This window comes from Anarhichas minor, unplaced genomic scaffold, assembly GCF_050575085.1.
Source record: "Anarhichas minor isolate MPS153535 unplaced genomic scaffold, ASM5057508v1 ptg000005l, whole genome shotgun sequence".
NCBI lineage: Eukaryota > Metazoa > Chordata > Actinopteri > Perciformes > Anarhichadidae > Anarhichas > Anarhichas minor.
Window position 1 is genome coordinate 557,501 of NW_027466451.1, and position 19,006 is coordinate 576,506.

The following is a 19,006-nucleotide window of genomic DNA, read 5'->3' on the forward strand; positions in this document are numbered from 1 at the left end:
CACAAGGAATGCGACAGCTGAAACCCATGTCTTGCATACGTCTGTGCGTAGTGGTTCTTGAAGCACTGACTCCAGCTGCAGTCCAGTCTTTCTGAATCTCCCCCACATTTTTGAATCTGTTTTGTTTCACAATCCTCTCCAGGGTGCGGTTATCCCTATTGCTTGTACACTTTTTTCTACCACATCTTTTCCTTCCCTTCGCCTCTCTATTAATGTGCTTGGACACAGAGCTCTGTGAACAGCGAGCCTCTTTTGCAATGACCTTTTGTATCTTGCCCTCCTTGTGCAAGGTGTCAATGGTTGTCTTTTGGACAACTGTCAAGTCAGCAGTCTTCCCCATGATTGTGTAGCCTACAGAACTAGACAGAGACCATTTAAAGGCCTTTGCAGGTGTTTTGAGTTAATTAGCTGATTAGAGTGTGGCACCGGGTGTCTTCAACATTGAACCTTTTCACAATATTCTAATTTTCTGAGATACTGAATTTGGGATTTTCCTTAGTTGTCAGTTATAATCATCAAAATTAAAAGTAATAAACATTTGAAATATATCAGTCTGTGTGTAATGAATGAATATAATAGACAAGTTTCACTTTTTGAATGGAATTAGTGAAATAAATCAACTTTTTGATGATATTCTAATCATATGACCAGCACCTGTATATATATATATATAATAAAAAAAAATATATATATAATAAAAATATATTTCCAGGGCATTTGTTTAGAGAATACTCCCAAACGTCATGTAATGCCTTATCTGCGGAATGCTGATCACATGCTCTCTCAAATCTCCAATGTGAATTACCCACATTACCGCAATCATCCTGACGCACATACCGCCAGACAACACGCCATTTGACAGCCTGTGAGTAAAGCAAAAACTCTTCTAATACTCTCAGTCTTGGTATTAGAAGTAGGGATGGGTATCGTTTGGGTTTTTTCCGATACCGATGCCTAAACCGATACTTTTTTCTTCAAATTGAACAATATATTAACTGTACTATACTATACTATAAATATAAATAAATACAAAACACACACACACACACACTCTGTACACACACTACAGCTTCAAACTTCAGCAATTATTTTGCAGAAATATGAGCATATTTGCGTTTTCTGGCAAAATACGACACCTCTCCTGACTAATTTAATTTACTTTTATTTTACCAGTTGGTGGCGGTAATGCGCCAATTCATCGTTTGCCAACGGCCACTACACCTCAAAGAAGAAGAAGAAGGTTTCGCGTGCCTGTGGATGTTGTTCTTATGAGCGCCAGCGCTAAGTACCCGGATGTCGATGGAGGAAGTCAGTAGCCTGCCTGCCGTTTGACAGATCTCGGTCTCGTTTTTTCTTTTTTTAATAAATCATGGCCGAAGCTTCGCCAGAATGATGGAGGGGTTTGTTTCTAAGCGCGCACAGCTCGTCCGGTTGTAATAATATTATGAGTGAGGAGCGGAGGACCGAGGCTGCCAGGACGGAGTCATCAGAGTAGTGTAAAAAAAGTATTTCAATCGGCTCAGGCACCGAAAGGAAGCACCGAAATCTGCGTTGCGTTTCGGTCCAGTAGATACCGGTCGTATAGGAACCGGTGCTATATTAGCACCGGGTTTCGGTACCCAACCCTAATTAGAAGACAGGTATGTGCAATCCCTTATTCCCTGATTGAGAACTATAATAGATGACATAAGATATAACAATGTTGACCGTGCTCTTTTGCAGTGCACTGATAAAAATTTAGCCTCAGCGATAAAGACAAATGGGACGTACCAATAGTAACACATTTAAACTGGAATGATAATTAAATAATCAAAGCCCCTGAAAACTTGGCTTTCTCTACAACATGAAATATTCGTGATTAAATAAGCAACAATTAAAAGGTGCAATGTGCCTGGCCACATGCTCCAAACAGGATTTCACTTCTTCCCAACCTTCTCAACTAACAGCAGCCAAATGAAGCTCTAGCATAAGTTCAGTCAGGTATACTATCCTTGCACGCTTAGACTTGAAGTCCTCTCTCTCTCTCAATACGACTCCCTCACTAGCGGCACTTTCTCAATTCCGGCTGTCACTGTCAAAGGCGTCATACACACTATCAGCTGTTTAACAGCTGGGCGCTCCCAACTGTCGCTGGGCGCTCCCAACCGTCACTCCCTCATCGTTAGCCTATCAGCTTGCTGCTGTCTCTTTTTAAATGTGCTGTATCCCTGCCTCTAGTTGTCCAGCTGCAGTTTCGTGCGACCCTCCTCCTCCCCAGCACCATCCGTCTTCGCAGATTCAGCACTCCATCAGCATCTCCAGCCAACTCCAGCAGAACCTTCAGCCACCACCACCAGTGTCTGGACTCCTCGGGGGGGATTTATATTGTTGCCGCTAAGGGCAATTGCCACTCAATCACAAATCTCCCCGTCGACTTCAAGCACCAAAGAATTTATGTGCAACTCATTGGCGCATCATCTGTCATAATAAACAGTAACTACTAATTATTCACTTGTCTCTCCTGATTGAACTACTAATCAGGCGGCAATCTCTGATTCCGAAAAGTGAAGCCAATGCTGAAGTGTCTTAAAACGTGCATTATCGCTACTGACCAGCGGGGGCGACTTCCGTTCACTGGTTGCAAAAAAAAACAGATGGTGACGGACAAAATCCAAGATGTCAATGGCCAAAAGGCCGAATTCGAGGCATCCCAACCGTAGTCCACAAACCAATGGGTCATGTCACGACGACTACGTCCACTTCTTATTTACTGTTATTTACTACAAACTAACAGCAATGCAAGAATACGCATTATAAAAAAATATTCTAAAAAATAATGCTGCTATCTTTTAATCTTCACATGTGGTGTCGGCCTGTAGTTTACCTTAATTTCGCAAGACCTTAGTAGCAAAAAAACAGCCACATCAAAACCACATATTGACGCCATTTGGTATGGGTTTTTTTTCCAGTATGGTTTGTGTCATTAGTTTCACTAAAGATAGGTTTAGTTAAACAGCCAACATTAGATGTTTCTTACCAGTCTAAAAGAAACGATTTCAGCATCAAATCTCATCTTTACTCGCCAAGGGCTGTCTCCAACGGTGGAAGGCCACACCAACGTTTACTATCGTTTTGCTCCTTTTTACAGCACTTGTTTTCTTTGCCACTGACTGTGGTTTCTTGTCGGGAGAGAGTGGTTGGGATGGTGATAAAGGTCGCTTGCCAAGAACATGTTGGAGTGAGGGCAGAACATCAACCTCCAGTGATGAGAAATTAAGCCAACTCGGAAGTGCCAAAAACTGAAGTTCCTCAAATAGCCACTTGAGGCCATCTTAAAGCAATCCCTTAGACCCCCATGTTAAAATGCCCAAATTTACAGCAGAAATGAACATGTTTACAGACACAAAAACGGTTTTGGTCTATTTAGCTAATGTACCCGTTCATGGCAACTGTACTGCGTTGAATTGTTACATAACTTGCCTGTTTAAATTATATTAAGGCATCATTTTAGGCATAATTAAGGGCGTGGCAGACGATCCACCTCTTTACCCATTTTTGGTTTAGCCAGGATTGTCGTCACTGACAAGATGGAGACGCCCACTTTGAGCTTCACAAAGAGCAAAGATCAAAGTAAAAACCCTCAGACAGTCTGGACCCTGTTTGAGGCCCCTGGCCTCAGTTTGAACAACACTTTTGTGTTTCACAGTTTTTATCTTTGTGAACTGAGGAATGTTTTCAGTCTGACACTCCTCAAAAAACCTATGGGTGACGTCACGGAGACTACATTCATATTTGATACAGTCTATGGGGCAGCCTGGACACACTAGTGACTCACTATCGCCTCTTGACGTACGAGTGGTAAGACAGGACGGGCCTTTTAAACTAAAAGTTCTGGCCACATCTTTAACATTGCACCTAGTTGGGCAGAAAATTGTGTGTTCATGTATGACCCATCACTTATAGTAAAAAGTTGATTGAGAAAATGAGTTGGCAGGGCCTTAAGTCATATTCTTGATTCAAATGTCAGTTATGTAACCTGCCCACACAGTGACCCTGGTGGTCCCATATTGACTGTCCTACCGCCCAGCAGATGGTCCTCCATCAACTTGTGTTTTGTTTTCCTCTGACCTATATTAAATGCCATCTGTTTATTTTAGCGGTCTGTTTGATTTGGCTCTCTCTCCCAGAGAAGTCTTCTTCTTCTACCCGTTCAAAAGTTAATCATCAACAACCGATGTCAAAGCACAGAAGAATTTCCACATTCCCCAAAATAAAGCACCTCCCTCACTCTGTTTCCTGACAGGAAACAGAAACTTCCTCCCATATCTGAATACACTTTTTGAATGAATAGGGGGCCCTTAGTCTGACAGCTGATGTAGTTCTATGTGATCATGCCCTCTCCGGATATTTGATTGCATCTGAATCTAAACTGCTATACTGGTCAGTGGTCCCACATCAGCGCTGTTGCCCGGCTCCGAAATAATCGGCAGCTGGCCTTGGAGCGATGCAGCAGGTGCACTGTGCACTGCCAACATGCTTATCTGCTCTGTTGTGTGTGTCAATAAACCTGTACGGGGGGTAGATCAGAGTTCAGTCCGCTCGCATCCATCTGAACTGAGATGAACTAGTGTGACATTTATCTGTCTGCAAGTGAAATTGTGTCAAAGAACAGCGATAAGGACTTGAATAAATACAATTTGTTACGTTACAACCACTGACCGTCATCTTGGCGATATGTGCTGAAATTTAGATGGAAATAATGCCGAGGAAATGTATATTATCCTAAATTTATCAAGACACCGGATATTAGAAGTGTTCACAATGGGTTTTAGAAATAAATGTCAATAAATGTCACTTACATAAGTTTGTTTCAATTAAAAGGCGTGATTCTCTCTGCCGTAGTTGAGAATTTATATCTAAAGTATATCCGACATGTTGCTATGATGTGTGAAGTATCCCTGCAGGGATTAACACAGTGACGTCCTATATAATCCTAAATAGGATTTACTTTGACCATACAGCATTGTTGGAGAACATTATCCTAAGACACTGGGTCCGCCTTCCTTTAGCCTCAATGCTTGCTGCTGGATTTAGAGGGAAGGGAAGTTGCTGCTGAGTTCGAGGTCAGGAAGCTGGAGCGGCAACAATAACTAACTGGTCGATGACCTCACCTTCATCACATGACGGAGCTGTGACTCAGCCACGTAACGCGAGGGTCAGGGGTTGTGGTGACGCGGCGTAGGGTGAAAGATTTTCTAGGTCACTGGGGATGAGGCTTTGCAGTGCTTCAGGCTGCCAACAGCGAGTCTCTGAACATACCGTGTTAATGTTGCTGCCGATTCTTTTAAAAACCTTCTCTGCTCATTTTTCGCATCTACCGTCTTGTGTTCCAAATAGAATTTCTTTAGTTGAACTGAAGCCAAATGCCAGGTGAGCTTAATTTTCCAAAAGAAATGTATTTTAAAAAGGGAGACACTACGGTAAAATAATTTAACTAATAGATGTCACCAAGAAAAAACTTCCCCACTTGATTTCTTACATTAATTTACATCAATCATTTTTTGTATTACAAATTTTCTGAAAATATTTAAACAAGCAAACAAGACATTTTCTTATTAAATAAGTGCTAACTTGCATTAATTTCCAGACCAAATCTGAACATTTGACAAGGTTCAAAATTTCATTTTGTCGACATATTAGACTCTAATATGTCGACTTTAATAATACTCTAATAATTAGAGTCAAAGTGTTTACAGAGTGAATTTTAGATATCTCTTTGTATCACTCCATAAAACATTTTTTTCTATTTCTTTAGTAATAAAATGTTATCTATATCAGGCCATAAATGATATATGAACAAATGAACAAACCCCTCTGTAAAAACCTTCAGAACATAGAGAGGAATGAAAGTGTAAAGTTTGGTGTATGTAAGAGCTACTGAAGTGGAGATTTCTGGATCAGAGTCTGAGAAAATAACTAATTTAGAGAAAACGGCCTTAAAAGAGATGTTTTGTAAAATTCACTACAGGTGAATGAATAGGGTAAAAATGTCATCAAGATGAAATTTCCCCAGTTGATTACTTACATTAAGACAATTGTTTTTTGTATTGTAAGTTTTCTGAAATGTCATGTTTAAATATGCAAATGAGGATAATGGTAACTTGAACTAGACGTGAATTTAGGAGAAATCTAAAGACGCAAATAGACAAAGTAGTAAAATAAATGTTTCCTTTCCACCAGTCTGAAATAAGACGTGTTATGGAAGAAAAATTCACCAGTAAATGAAAACCACTGCCTGTAGTGTCTCACCCGAATCAGGTTGCTTTAAAGTATAAACTGAATGAAATCAGTGACTGTAGCAACTCAGTTCTTACAGCCGTGCTCTGCCAGGAAACAATAAGTGGAAACAGGTGTTAAATGGATTCTGAACACAACTGGTGCCTCAGAGCAGAGGAAAAAACCCATCCTGACACAGTTGAACACGAGTAAAGAGCAGAAGCAAAATTATGTTTTCACACATCAGGGGAGTTGGTGAGAGGATGGACACGGTGCAGCACTCCGGGCAGAGGAGCACATCACCAGTTACTTACTTGAAAGAGATTTTCTTTGTTTGACTGTCGGGAATCCCCTTTATTACAGGACATCTATCAACAAAAGAAAAAGGAAAGAACTATCCGTGAATACATGTGAAGCTGTCCATGAGCGGTCAACTGTCCATGAGCGGTCAACATCCAAACCTAGTTATCTCCTCGGAGATAACTTCTGTATGGTCCTGTATTCTACAGCTCAATACTAAACCTGCTCTTGGTTGTGACCTTTTACACAATACAGATGAATGTAGGTGTGCCCACGCAGTTTGGCAACGGAAGTACAGCGGAGTGCGATAGCTTGTCAAGCTTTTAAGAACATTAACCAGCAAAAATGGAGAATGTAACCTAAACACATGGACTTTCCAGATACGTGTTCAATTAGTGAGTGGGTAGAATACATTAAATAGTGGCCCAATATTTAATATCCCAATATAAACATGCATTTGGTAAAGAAACCTAGCATGTAACTTTACACCAACGAGTCAGTACGAGTTACAAGTCGAGTCATTATAAGCTGCAAGTCGAGACATTGCGAGCTGCAAGTCGAGACATTACGAGCTGCAAGTTGGGTCATTATGAGCTACAAGTCGGGTCATAAGCTACAAGTCGGGTCATTATGAGCTACAAGTCGGGTCATTACGAGCTACAAGTCGGGTCATTACGAGCTACAATGTCAAACATCATGACAAAGACTCAGAGGTTTGACTTTATTCAGTTTAAAAATGGGTGATAAAAACAGTCCAGTGGTCGTCAACATGTTTAATAGCTAGCAGCCATAGATGCCAGTGTTTTGGTTTAACCTGTGACCGTGTTAATTGGTGACTTGCCCGAATGCGTCATAGCAACGGCGGCTGTTGAAAACACCAACAGAACATGACGGTGTCCTTTATCAATTTTTAAAATCTGTGTTTTTTTTTTATCTACTACGAGCAACCAAAGATTCATTCTGTTGAAAGTCACCAGTTAACACGGCCACTCGTTAATCTGAAACACCCGTTGCTCTGAAACGGTCGCAATCCTAACGGAATTCTGTAGAACTTGAGTCGATTCTTACAACCGAACATACACCAACCAGACCTTCTGGTGCTGGTGACAGTTTCAATTCAACGTTTAAAGCTCACTAACTCGTCTGGATGGCTGGGGAAGAATGACACTTCTGTTGCCAGCATGTAAACGCACATTTTTGATTGCAACAGCTGTAAAATGGTCTATTATAACCGGGGGTAAAAATATATCTATTTATCTATAATTACAATCATCCAACATGCTATTCACATATCTTAATTGCTGAGAAGCGTCGCTTCCAGTGCAATTAGGCTTTGTTTAATCATTAGTAGCGGTGCACTCTGATGGTGACATAAAGCTCCTGAATCATATTAGCTTTTTTGATTAAACAGGACTAATTCCTGAGACGTGCTACTGTCCTGATGGAGACGGCTACAGTTACCTTGGTGAAGGACACAGCACTATAGCTCTCTCTCAGACATCCCCGGCAATAAAAGCTGCCGTTGGCTTTTATTACATGGTCTTTAGTTAATACCTAATGCAGGATTCATTGGGCAAATTTTAAGGCTGAGGGAGCAGCAGGACAGGACCATATCGCGGCGTCTTTTGTTTCGTCTTTATTTTTTTAATGTATCGCGGCAGGATGAAGCCAACAGCGTGCAGAAGATTAGTATGTGCCGTTTTGCTCGGAAGCCCATGATCCCCTGTCGCTCAATATGAAATCAGTGCGCCGCGGCAGGTGATGCTGACTCAAGCGGCTTATCTTTGTAGTTCTGTTACACTTAATACCTGGATCATGAACTCTGGACAGTCCAGCCACATCACCTGTACCTCTCTGTGTTAACACCACCGAGCTGAGAAGAGATACATTATCTAGCCGCTTTTGTGAAATTGCGCACACACTTGAATTTTCACGGCAAAAAATGTGCCGAGTCACCCTTAAAAAACATTCAGCTGACTTCTTGATAAATGGGAGTTACGAGTTATTTTTAAAGAAGAAAGGAGACAGACAGGAGAGGGGTTTTCGGCACTCGGGTTGCTCCCTGCATACTGTGTCTTCCCAGCCGGGTGTTGTGCTGCATGAGTCAGTGTGTGTTACGTCTTTGTATTAGGCTGAGATTTCAGGGATCTCATACTGTACCGTGTTTTTTGGTGGGTTCACCTGGGAACAAGAGTACCCAGGAGGGCACGCTCCTTTGGGAAGCCTACGGCAAAGAACACATGCATGTACAGCCATGGGGGTACATCATCATGTACAACAATGGCTAACACGCGCACACACTTACACACATAAGCATATCAGCTGCAGACACCCACACACTCACACACAACAAGCTCTGGGGGAGACACATCACACAGTTGTATGTTTTATCTTGTTTGTTTCTGTGACTATCAGCTCTTATTGACCGTTGACCCCAGTTACTTGAGTCCTCTCTGTGATAAAAGTCAAACATTTCTACAGGAAGTTTAAAAAAAATACCAGAGTGTGCAGTTCTTACTTTTCTGCTGCTGTTTGTGTGTGTGCCGTGTGGACTGTTTCAATGCAATTGCATTGCTCGGCAAATAGCCGTGTCCATGTTTACTTCCTGTCGGCCTATGTCATTCACATACACCGCGGCAGGAAATAAACTGGGACACATTTTTACAACTGTGAAATGGTCTGTAGCAGCACTTAACTTCATTAAATAAAGCAGTTAAACTTTAACAATTAGACTAATATCTACAAACTACTGAGGGAAAGTAGTTTTTACGACACGGCAACACATCCTCGTGAAGAGTCTTACTTGTTGCTCTCTTTTTCTGCAGTAAAACAACAGTGTTTAAACAAGTGATAAGAGATGTGGCTCCCACCTGCAGGATGGCCCCATAGAGGCGCAGCAGGACGCTCCTGGGCTCGTCCCCAACAGTGTCCAGGCTGTCGGGGAGGCTGCACAGGAAGAGCTTGTTGCTCAGACCACCCCTGGGGGACAGACAAGACGGTGGGACATTGTTACATGTAGATAGGGCTTCAAAAAGAAAACTCCCACTGCGTCTCTCTTTATCGTGCTTTCTGAGCTCATGATAGGCAACATAATAATAGAATAGGATGCATTATAGTCTTACATTACCTCATTCAACTAATGCCTGTAATCCCTTACATAAATAGTTGTCCTAGGTGTGAGGCCAGATGTCGTGCCACAATAGATCATTTCATAAGAATTAAAGCAGCAGTTTTTGGACAAAGTTGAAGAGATTTTGAATTAAAAACAAACCTATTTTGAAACAACTAAAATAGCAGCTTAAGTTTAAAAAATCATTAATAATAATAATAATTAAAAAATGCCACAGTTATTGGCCTCCCAATGTCCCAAAACACCATTTTAAAAGGGGAGGTTCGTATAAAATGAGATGTATGTATCAGATTCATATAGAAAACTAAAGGCCTACTATAGAAATAGCATACGTCATCCTTATTTAGGGCGAGTTTGCCCTTCAACGGTTTACATCACGAGACTAGATGTATAACAGCAGCCTTATCACACTAGCTTCGACCAATCGGGGCCTACTTCCACCCCGCAAGCAAGTGAGCGTGGCTTACCTTATGATGGTGATATGGAACTCGTCCTTGGCCAGGCTTTTCCATGCTCCGTGGAGGAACTCTCTGCACCACAGATAAGCCTTGCGCTGGGTGTCCAGGTCGGGCTGGTCGAGGCGGTCCAGCTCCTTGCAGTCCTCCTCGGTGTCGGGCTGGACCTGCAGCGCGTTCTCGGTCACCAGGATACCCAGCGACATGGAGGGGGAGGAGGAAACCCCGTTGATAAATTTGGTTTTCATTTTGGTTCTTAAAAGAAGAAATGAAACGCAAATATTCTGAGTTGAACACCCCACTGAACGAGTAAACGGATGTGTAGCCTCTGGCTTGTGTCGCAGTCGAGTCGGCCACAAATTTCTTTTGTCTCTGTGAATGAATTTCTTTTTTCTTTCTTTTTTTCGTTGGTAGAATGCGAAGTGTCTCTCTGGCGTCGTTGAGAGGTTACGGGGACAGGCTGTAGGAGTCACCGCTTACTGGAAAAGGTATGATTTAACTATGAAGGACGCGCCGCTTTACAAGGGATGTAGACTGGGCGGGGCGGCAGGGGTCACATGACACTTTCGATCCCCTCATTGGTCGGCTCGGACACAGACCCTCAGGACCAAAACAAACCCAACAGTGCCTCCAGGGGCTATCCAACAGACGATTACAGACGAATTCTAATGTTAGAACATATTAGAAGAGACATACAGTTTCAAAGCTAGTCCCAATTTCATTAGATTTAAACAATTTATCAAGAATCTCAAACTTATAAACACTAATAAAAGTGGTGAACTGTCAAAATGTATGGTGAACTCTTTAAAGACCAAGGTATTTTTTCTGATAATTTTATATATATATTAGTGCTGGGCAACGATTACAATTTTTAATCGCGATTAATCGCATGATTTTCTGCGATTAATTGTGATGCCTTATTTGTGCTTGACGCATCTGCGAGGGGTGCGAGTGTCCGCCAAAGCGACTTCACACCATAGACCACAGTGGTGGGCCGTCAGGGCCAGCAAGGCCTTCTCTGCTGGCCTAAACAGAATCACAAAGTTATAGCTATTTTATAATTTAATAATTGTTCTTAAAACTACAGGCCTACTATAGAAATAACATACATCATCCTTATTTAGGGCGAGTTTGCCCTTCAACGGTTTACATCACGAGACTAGATGTATAACAGCAGCCTTATCACACTAGCTTCGACCAATCGGGGCCTACTTCCACCCCGCAAGCAAGTGAGCGTGGCTTACCTTATGATGGTGATATGGAACTCGTCCTTGGCCAGGCTTTTCCATGCTCCGTGGAGGAACTCTCTGCACCACAGATAAGCCTTGCGCTGGGTGTCCAGGTCGGGCTGGTCGAGGCGGTCCAGCTCCTTGCAGTCCTCCTCGGTGTCGGGCTGGACCTGCAGCGCGTTCTCGGTCACCAGGATACCCAGCGACATGGAGGGGGAGGAGGAAACCCCGTTGATAAATTTGGTTTTCATTTTGGTTCTTAAAAGAAGAAATGAAACGCAAATATTCTGAGTTGAACACCAGACCTGTATAGGAGACGCTCTGCGTCATCAAGAGGATGCTACTTGAAGTCAGTCAACCTTTATCACCGAGCCCACTACTTTCATCTTTCTTTCTTTTTTTGCATACTTAGAATGCCATCTACTGGTGATAAATAAATCACAATTGAAAAAAAACACGCTTCAAAAACATGTAATTTGCATATAGAAAATAACAACGGTAAATCATTTGAATTCTAATGCTTGAGTTGTGACCTCTGCCGCACAATAACACACTATATTAAATATACAAATGTATTTCAAAATCTGATTAATTTGCCAAGTTCGTGTGCCCATACAAGGAATTTGACTCATTCTCTCTTGTTGTACTTAGACAGAAAACTGGACAACAAAACTGAAAAAATAAAGGTAAAGAATTGTCAGGGCTGACATAAAATAGTATTTACATTAATATTAATATGATAATATATTTTCAAAAAGTACCAATGACCAACAATGAAATAAGAAATAAAACGTCAACATATACAAGTCAACTGTTCTTATGATACAAATAGTGTAAATAAACAAACAATACTGTGTGGATGTACGTGGACTGGAGGAGTATGTACAGTAGTACACGTAAAGATGTCTATATACTGTATATACAGCGTGTAGGATGTATATTAACAATGACGGATGATATGTTGATTGATGATGATTATAATCTATATCGGCAGCAGTATGCTGTTGTTAAACGGTTGATGTAAGTGTTCATCAGAGTGACGGCCATATTGTAATGTGTAATGTATGTAGGTTGTACGTTGTTGTATGTAAATGGAGCCTATCTATGTTCTGGAGGCACACTGTGAAAACCAATTCTCCCTTTGGAGATATATATCTTATATCAAACGGAAAAGTCGCAACATTGTGTTATGAGCCACCGACAGAGGGCGCTCACACCCTCTTAAATCCGATTGAGCTCTTCAAACAACTCGTACAAACACTGTCTTCGTTTCTTTGGGGTTTGTGTTTTAATGGATTCGCAAAAATATTACTATTGGCATCGAATCAAGAACAATTGTTATTCTCAACACTTTCAAACATTACCTCCGCCCGCCCCCGAAGGCGCAACGCCGTGGAACAAAACGGGCAGCCCGACGCACGTTGATGACGCCATCACAGCGAGCCACAATAAAAACAACAACAACAGATCTAAACTGTTCGACATACTGAATACTGTTCTTTTCTTGCTTTTTAAACTTCTGGATTTCTATAAGTTGCTTTACAGTTCCTTATACATTCGAATACAACGCAATTTCGAAAAAATGCAACAACTCTGTGTTTTCAGGTTAAATGTTAAACTCCTTTGTCTCCTGTCTGCTAACGTTAGCTTCTAGCAGGTTAGCTTTTTTAAACTGGGGACGGGAGGGAGCCGCTTGGCCAGAAGGTAAAGAAAATGCAACACAATTTTAATGTTTCTAATAGAGGTATTAAATCATGGCTACCCCTGTAAACACACTTGTACTTTGTGTATGTATCTGTGGATGTATTTTCTTTCTTTTTTTTTTCTTTTTTCTATTTTAACTTTTTTTTTTTAAAAGCCTCCTGTGGACAGGTGTTGTAAATTAGCGTTTCGCTACAAACACTTAACGCAGTGCATCTAGTCCCTGTGCATAAATGTATGTTACAATTCTAATGCAACTGTGATGTCCATATCAAATCAAATAAACAACAAACAACAACAACACGACTTCTGTCTCGATAACGGTGCTAAACAGTCCCATAACGCCACTGTAAGTCTAAGAACGGTCCCGTTATTCAGGAGAGAAGCCAAAAGGTAACTGTCAGCAAAAGGAGAAGAGATAACCTGACTCATGTTACAAACCGAGGAGTCACTTCACTAAAGTGTCATTTTATACAGAGTTTCAACGGGGAAACTGTCGAAGTACTAACTTTACACCAATTGGTTGTTGAAACTGGCTCGTTGGTCAACTTTGCAAATATCAAGTTGTTGTTATTATTATTTAGTTACAACTAAAACTTTCACCCAACCGTGTTTGCACACATTACTTTAAAGGTGATACATCACATGATATGGTATAATTACATATACAACGTTACCAGTTCAAACTGAACCGCATTCTATTGCACACAGACCACCTAATGAACCAGATATGTATTAGTTATTTCCCACAAGAGAATCAACATCTTACATTCTTTTCTTGTCTGTTTCCTTTCTTTATCTCTAGAATTCCCAAGGCCAGAGATATCTATGGCAAAGCCAGACCGCAAGACCACCCGGTGGAGATTCTGACCTCCACCAATGACCAGCAATATCATTTCATCATCTCTCATCATGTCGCCGCGGAAGAGACCCCTGGTCCCCGTGAGCAGCCGGCGGAAAGCAGCGGACGACCACTTCCCTTTCAACTTCCTGCCGGTGGAGTGCCAACTGCACGTACTGTCCTTTCTGAACGAGGTGGACAAATGCAGCTGTGCCCTGGTTTGCTCGAGCTGGAGCCGCCTCGTCCGCTCGTGGAAGCTGTGGCGGGTGGCGGACTACTCCCGCCGCGGCGTCTTCCACCTGGGCCAGGAGGGGCTGCTGGTTTCCAACCGCGAGTTCGAGAGGTGGAAGGCCTGGGTCCACCATTACACCCATCACCTCATCTCGCGGCGGGCCAGCCTGCTCACGCTGAAGGCCAGCTTTGACCTCGGGGATCGCTGCAACAAGTGGTGCGAGCTACTGAGTCGCCTGCTGGAGAACGTCCACTGTAGAGACCTCAGCCACCTGGACCTGAACTGGACGTTTACTCTGCTGGAGCCGCTGGACCTCAGGGTCCACTCCAGCTCCAGTTCGCACCAGGACAGCATTACAAAGATGGACCAGGTAACCATGTTGTTATCATTTAGAGGCAAAAATGCAAAATATTCCAGCTACTCAAAAGTGAGGTGTGTGTGTGCGCGCACGCGTGTTCGGTAGTAATATGGGATATATTTCAATCTACACATAAATATACAAAGACTGTACATGTACACAATATCCCTATACATTGTATATATTCGTATATATATATACGTATATATATATATACATACACATATATATACACACATATGCATTAGAAAAAAATGTAAAATCAAAAAACACGAAAAATGACATCCTATTGTAAGAAAAGCATAATAATAATTCAAGTAGAAGTAATTATGAATTTATATGCCAAATATGCCAGCACCACAACAAGCCACCACACAGGAGGACAAGGGGTTGGGTGGGGAGTTGTGTGAGGAGATTGATTGGGTTTGTCATGTGTGTGTACGCGTACGGTTGTGACTGTAGAAAAATAAATAAATAAAAGTAATTGTAAACATACATAAATAACACAAAAAAGATAATAAGAGAAATAAACAGCAATAATGGTAATGAATTATGATAATGATAATGGCATGATAATAATAATAATTATTATTATAAGTAATAGTGATAAAAAGTAGTAATAATATCATCAGTAGCGAAGAGGAAAGTAAGCACCATGAAAAAAAGAAAGATCGAATTAAAAAACACATTAATAAATTGATAAAAAAATAAGAAAATAATAACAATCAAAAAAATATATTCACAAGCAGTTTGGAGGGAGAGTGAGAAGATAAATAGCTTTAATAATAATGATATCAATAATAATAACAATTATGATAATAGTAATAATAATAATTATAATGTTAATAACAACAATAAGTAACATGATACATAATAATAATAATAAACAATAAAACATTAATAATAGTATCAATAAAGAGACAGGAGATGGTGATAGATTAGAGGGAGGGGGGTTTGATTGTATGTTTGTGAATGTCATATACGGAATATTTAGGGATCATGGTACATATATGATAGCAGATATGATGGTGTGCATCTTTATTGTGGATGGTTGATGAGTGAAATTTGTGTGGAATTTAAGAGTTAAGGGACAGATGGATTCCAAATGAAGTCAGCGGTTTGTTGTTTTAATGAGGCAGATCATTCTTTCATTGATAACTGTTTTGATTTGTAGTGCTGATGTTGTGTCTTGATTTCCAGTTCATGAGGATGGTTTTCTTGGCGATGATTAGAGCTATGGAGAGTATTCTACTGGATGGGTTGTTTAGGTTAATGTTGGATGTGTCTCCAAGTAAGCAGAGGGTAGGGGAGAGTGGAATGTGACAGCCCAAATGGAGAGAGAGGTTGTCGGTGATGTTCTGCCAGAGTTGTGTAATTGGTGTGCAGTCCCATGTGGCATGCATGTAGGTAGGTGTCTGTGGTGTTTTGAGGGCAGGGCGGACACATTTCAGAGTATGTGAATCCCATTTTAAACATTCTTTTCTCTGAGTAGTGTACTCTATGAACAATTTAGTATGGAATGAGTTGCATGTTTGTGTTTGTTAATGTGGAGAAGATGTTTTTACAGATTTGAGTCCAAAAGTCGGCACTGTGGATGATTTGTAGGTCTTGTTCCCATTTTTATGAAGGAAGGGATATTGTTCGGTCGGATGCAGAGATTATTTTATAGATTTCGGATAGTCATTTTTTCCTTGTAGTGATATTAAACAGTTGTGATGTTAGTGGAGGAGGATCTGAGTTAAATGATTTAATGTTGATTTTGGTCTGAATAAAGGCTTTTATCTATCTATTTATTCATTTCCAATACCGTAGATAAACAAATGTACACAGCATGATAACCATCAATTTTGATACTGCAAGTGTACCGTTACAACCCTACGTCCATTATGAGTCGATGAGCTTTCTAGCTACTATGGCTAGCAGTAATAATAACTCCCCAAAATGATTAGACAGCACCCTGCATGCTCAATCCGCTGCTGCACAAGTCTCCCGTGTAGTGTATAGAAAGCAAAATTCAGATTGAGCGTGCTGCATAACCACGGCAACACATGTGCCATTAATAGACCTTTATCACAGCAGATTTACTGTGCAACTAACCGCTGGACTACAGCCATCGTTACTGTCATTAGTTTCACCAGTGATTTTCTGCTATGGGTCCAAATGCGTGTGCAAACGAAGGCTATGGATGTGATTCACAGTGCCGTGATGCTAGCAAGGCTATCAAGACTTCTTCAGACAGCAAAATGAAATTTAACTCCAACATGGACAGATTATTGGGGGAAAACGCTGATTCTCATCAAGCAACTTTTTTTATTTGTGCAAACTTTAAACTATAGAGAAATATGTAAGAAAAAAGCATGCTAGTATTGCTACTGGTAGATTAAAAAAAAGAAAATAATAATAATTTCATGTCAGGAGTGACTTTTTTTGTCTTCCAAAGCTGGGCTTGGGAGACAGAAATTGGTAACCACTGTTGTAATGTGTCCTCTTCCATAGCAACATATCTCTGATTACACAGACAATGGTTCACCGCTTTGATTTGATTTTACAGGTGACCAGTTTTCAGGAGCTGCTGACCAAACTCACCCACAGCTGCCCGCGCGTCTCCAAGATGCGGTTGCACTTCGACTGGTCGGACGAGTCTGTGTCACTGCTCACCCAGTTTCAGCAGCTCCGTGTCCTTGAGCTCAAATACTTCTGGGTCTTTAAAGGGGTGACCCCCACAACGCTGCAGACCCTCACCAAATCCCTACCCAACCTGAAGTCCCTGACTTTACAGATCCTGGTGCCGCTCAGGAACCTGGGCATCTCATACACCCTGGAATCTCAATCCCTGGAGTTCCTGGACGTGTCGCCCAGCCGAGGCCTGGTCTTCTCCTGTCTGAGGCTCCCCGCCCTGCGCGAGCTCCGCGCCAAGAAGATCGTCCGTGGCATCACGCTGGACCGGAGGACCAGGCTGAGGATCCAGAGCCGGTGGCCTTGCCTGTACTGCGTCCTCCGGGAGGGGACGCCCAAGCTTCAGGCCCTCAACAATGAGCGGCTGCTTCCCACGTGGAGAGAGGACGGCTACGGGGAGCTGTCTGCCATCCTGGAACAGTCCTGTTACTGCATCCAGCATCTAGACAGCTGGCTGTGGTAGACGACTGAGACGTGAAATGAAGATCATTCCATCGGTGGTCCTTACTGTACTGCTGTACTGCATTTGCACACCAAAGTTTGTCCCCATTTAGATAAACTGAGCATGTTGTCAGGGGGACAAAAAAAGAGTCTTCAAGTGAAATCAAAGGACTGCAAGTTTTTTCTTTTCTTTTCTAATTCTTAAAGAGGAAGTTGCTGTTACACGTTCCCAAGAAGACATTGATGCACAGCGTGTCTGCAGCTGTTTCTTTTAGATTTTCTCCGCAAAGCAAAGGTGCTATATGCTGATTGCTCTGTGTTGCGCTGGCTTGGATACATTCCCACCAGAGCTCTCTACGCTGGTCTACCTGGAGTTATGGAGATTGCCTTTCAAACAGTGATGGAGCGCTGGGGGGAAAAAAAATGTATGTGAAGTTTTATTTTCATTCCTGTTTTACTAGACTTGTTCCGATACCAATACCAGTATCGATAATGCCTCTGATCACCGATCTGATATCACGTTATCATATCATATCATTTATTTATTTATTTACGCAAAACAGAAACAATAAAAAACATGTGCCACTCGTATCTGATCTGATATACTGATCTGTATATCCTGCCTGATCGCACATAGGCAAACTAGGACTACACACCTGTTTGTAAACACTCGTGCACCCTGATGATGCTACATTGTGAACAACAAATCAGCAGAGTTACATTATGATTCAATTGAGTAAAAATTTGTATTAGTTGAAAGAAATGATAACTTTATGATGTGTTCAAATTCATTTTTGTAAAATGTAGTCTTTGGTGAGAAACTTGAATAAATCCAGTTGTTTGAAGGAGATGTTTTCACAGCAATATAAAATAGATATTACAGAGGGAATTATCACATTTTTTGTTTTTAACATACTGGTATCGGATCGGTATCGGTGGATACACAAGTTCAGGTATCAGAATCGATATTAAGAAGGAATAAATGGTATTGGAACATGTCTGCTTTTCACCACAAGCCTCCACTGATTGCTGCTGACAGCTGAAGGGAGTCAATGCTTCTGCAGTTCTCTTTTTTATTCAGCAGAGGTCCTTGTTGTCAAAGATTTTGCCTTACGAGGTCTTACAACAGAAACTTGTGTTCACAGAGCACTAGTGTAACATTCAATGGATTCTGATCATTTCAGGACTTGTGCTTGTGCGCCGTACGAGCTCGGGGCCGTCTATGCTCCTCAGAATGTATCGATGTATATGTGAAATTTAGTTGATAATGATGTATGTTTTTGAGTGTAGAACATTTCACATGATTCTTCATAAAGGACTGTATTCAATCTTAACTGTCATTCACAAGCTTGTGTGTGTGTGTGTGTGTGTGTAAACCGTCCCTGCTA

At 41.4% G+C, this 19,006-nt stretch overlaps 2 protein-coding genes across 4 annotated transcripts in view; one reads left to right on the top strand and one right to left on the bottom strand.

The window, feature by feature from the left end:
• chka (choline kinase alpha) overlaps positions 1 to 11,688 on the bottom strand; it is a 43,198-nt gene extending 31,510 nt beyond the window's left edge. Inside the window, exons 1-3 of one of the 2 annotated variants that reach the window (XM_076075260.1) lie at positions 11,385 to 11,688; positions 9,426 to 9,534; positions 6,570 to 6,623 (exon numbers count right to left, since the gene is read on the bottom strand). In XM_076075260.1, coding sequence (XP_075931375.1) covers positions 6,570 to 6,623; positions 9,426 to 9,534; positions 11,385 to 11,620 — 399 coding nt within the window. In that variant the 5' untranslated portion in view covers positions 11,621 to 11,688. Of the gene's footprint in view, positions 1 to 6,569; positions 6,624 to 9,425; positions 9,535 to 10,152; positions 10,684 to 11,384 lie in introns of those variants that run through there. The other variant, XM_076075253.1, reaches the window with a different exon arrangement.
• LOC142931371 (uncharacterized) lies at positions 10,049 to 18,952 on the top strand. 2 transcript variants are annotated; one of them, XM_076075277.1, is made up of 3 exons: positions 10,049 to 10,628; positions 13,876 to 14,513; positions 17,053 to 18,952. In XM_076075277.1, exons 2-3 carry the CDS (start codon positions 13,950 to 13,952, stop codon positions 17,638 to 17,640), a joined length of 1,152 nt encoding a protein of 383 aa, XP_075931392.1. In that variant the 5' UTR covers positions 10,049 to 10,628; positions 13,876 to 13,949; the 3' UTR covers positions 17,641 to 18,952. The 2 variants fall into 2 exon arrangements, with proteins under 2 accessions (XP_075931392.1, XP_075931385.1); XM_076075270.1 differs by lacking the exon at positions 10,049 to 10,628 and adding an exon at positions 12,024 to 13,073.
• Positions 18,953 to 19,006: the final 54 nt, after the last annotated feature.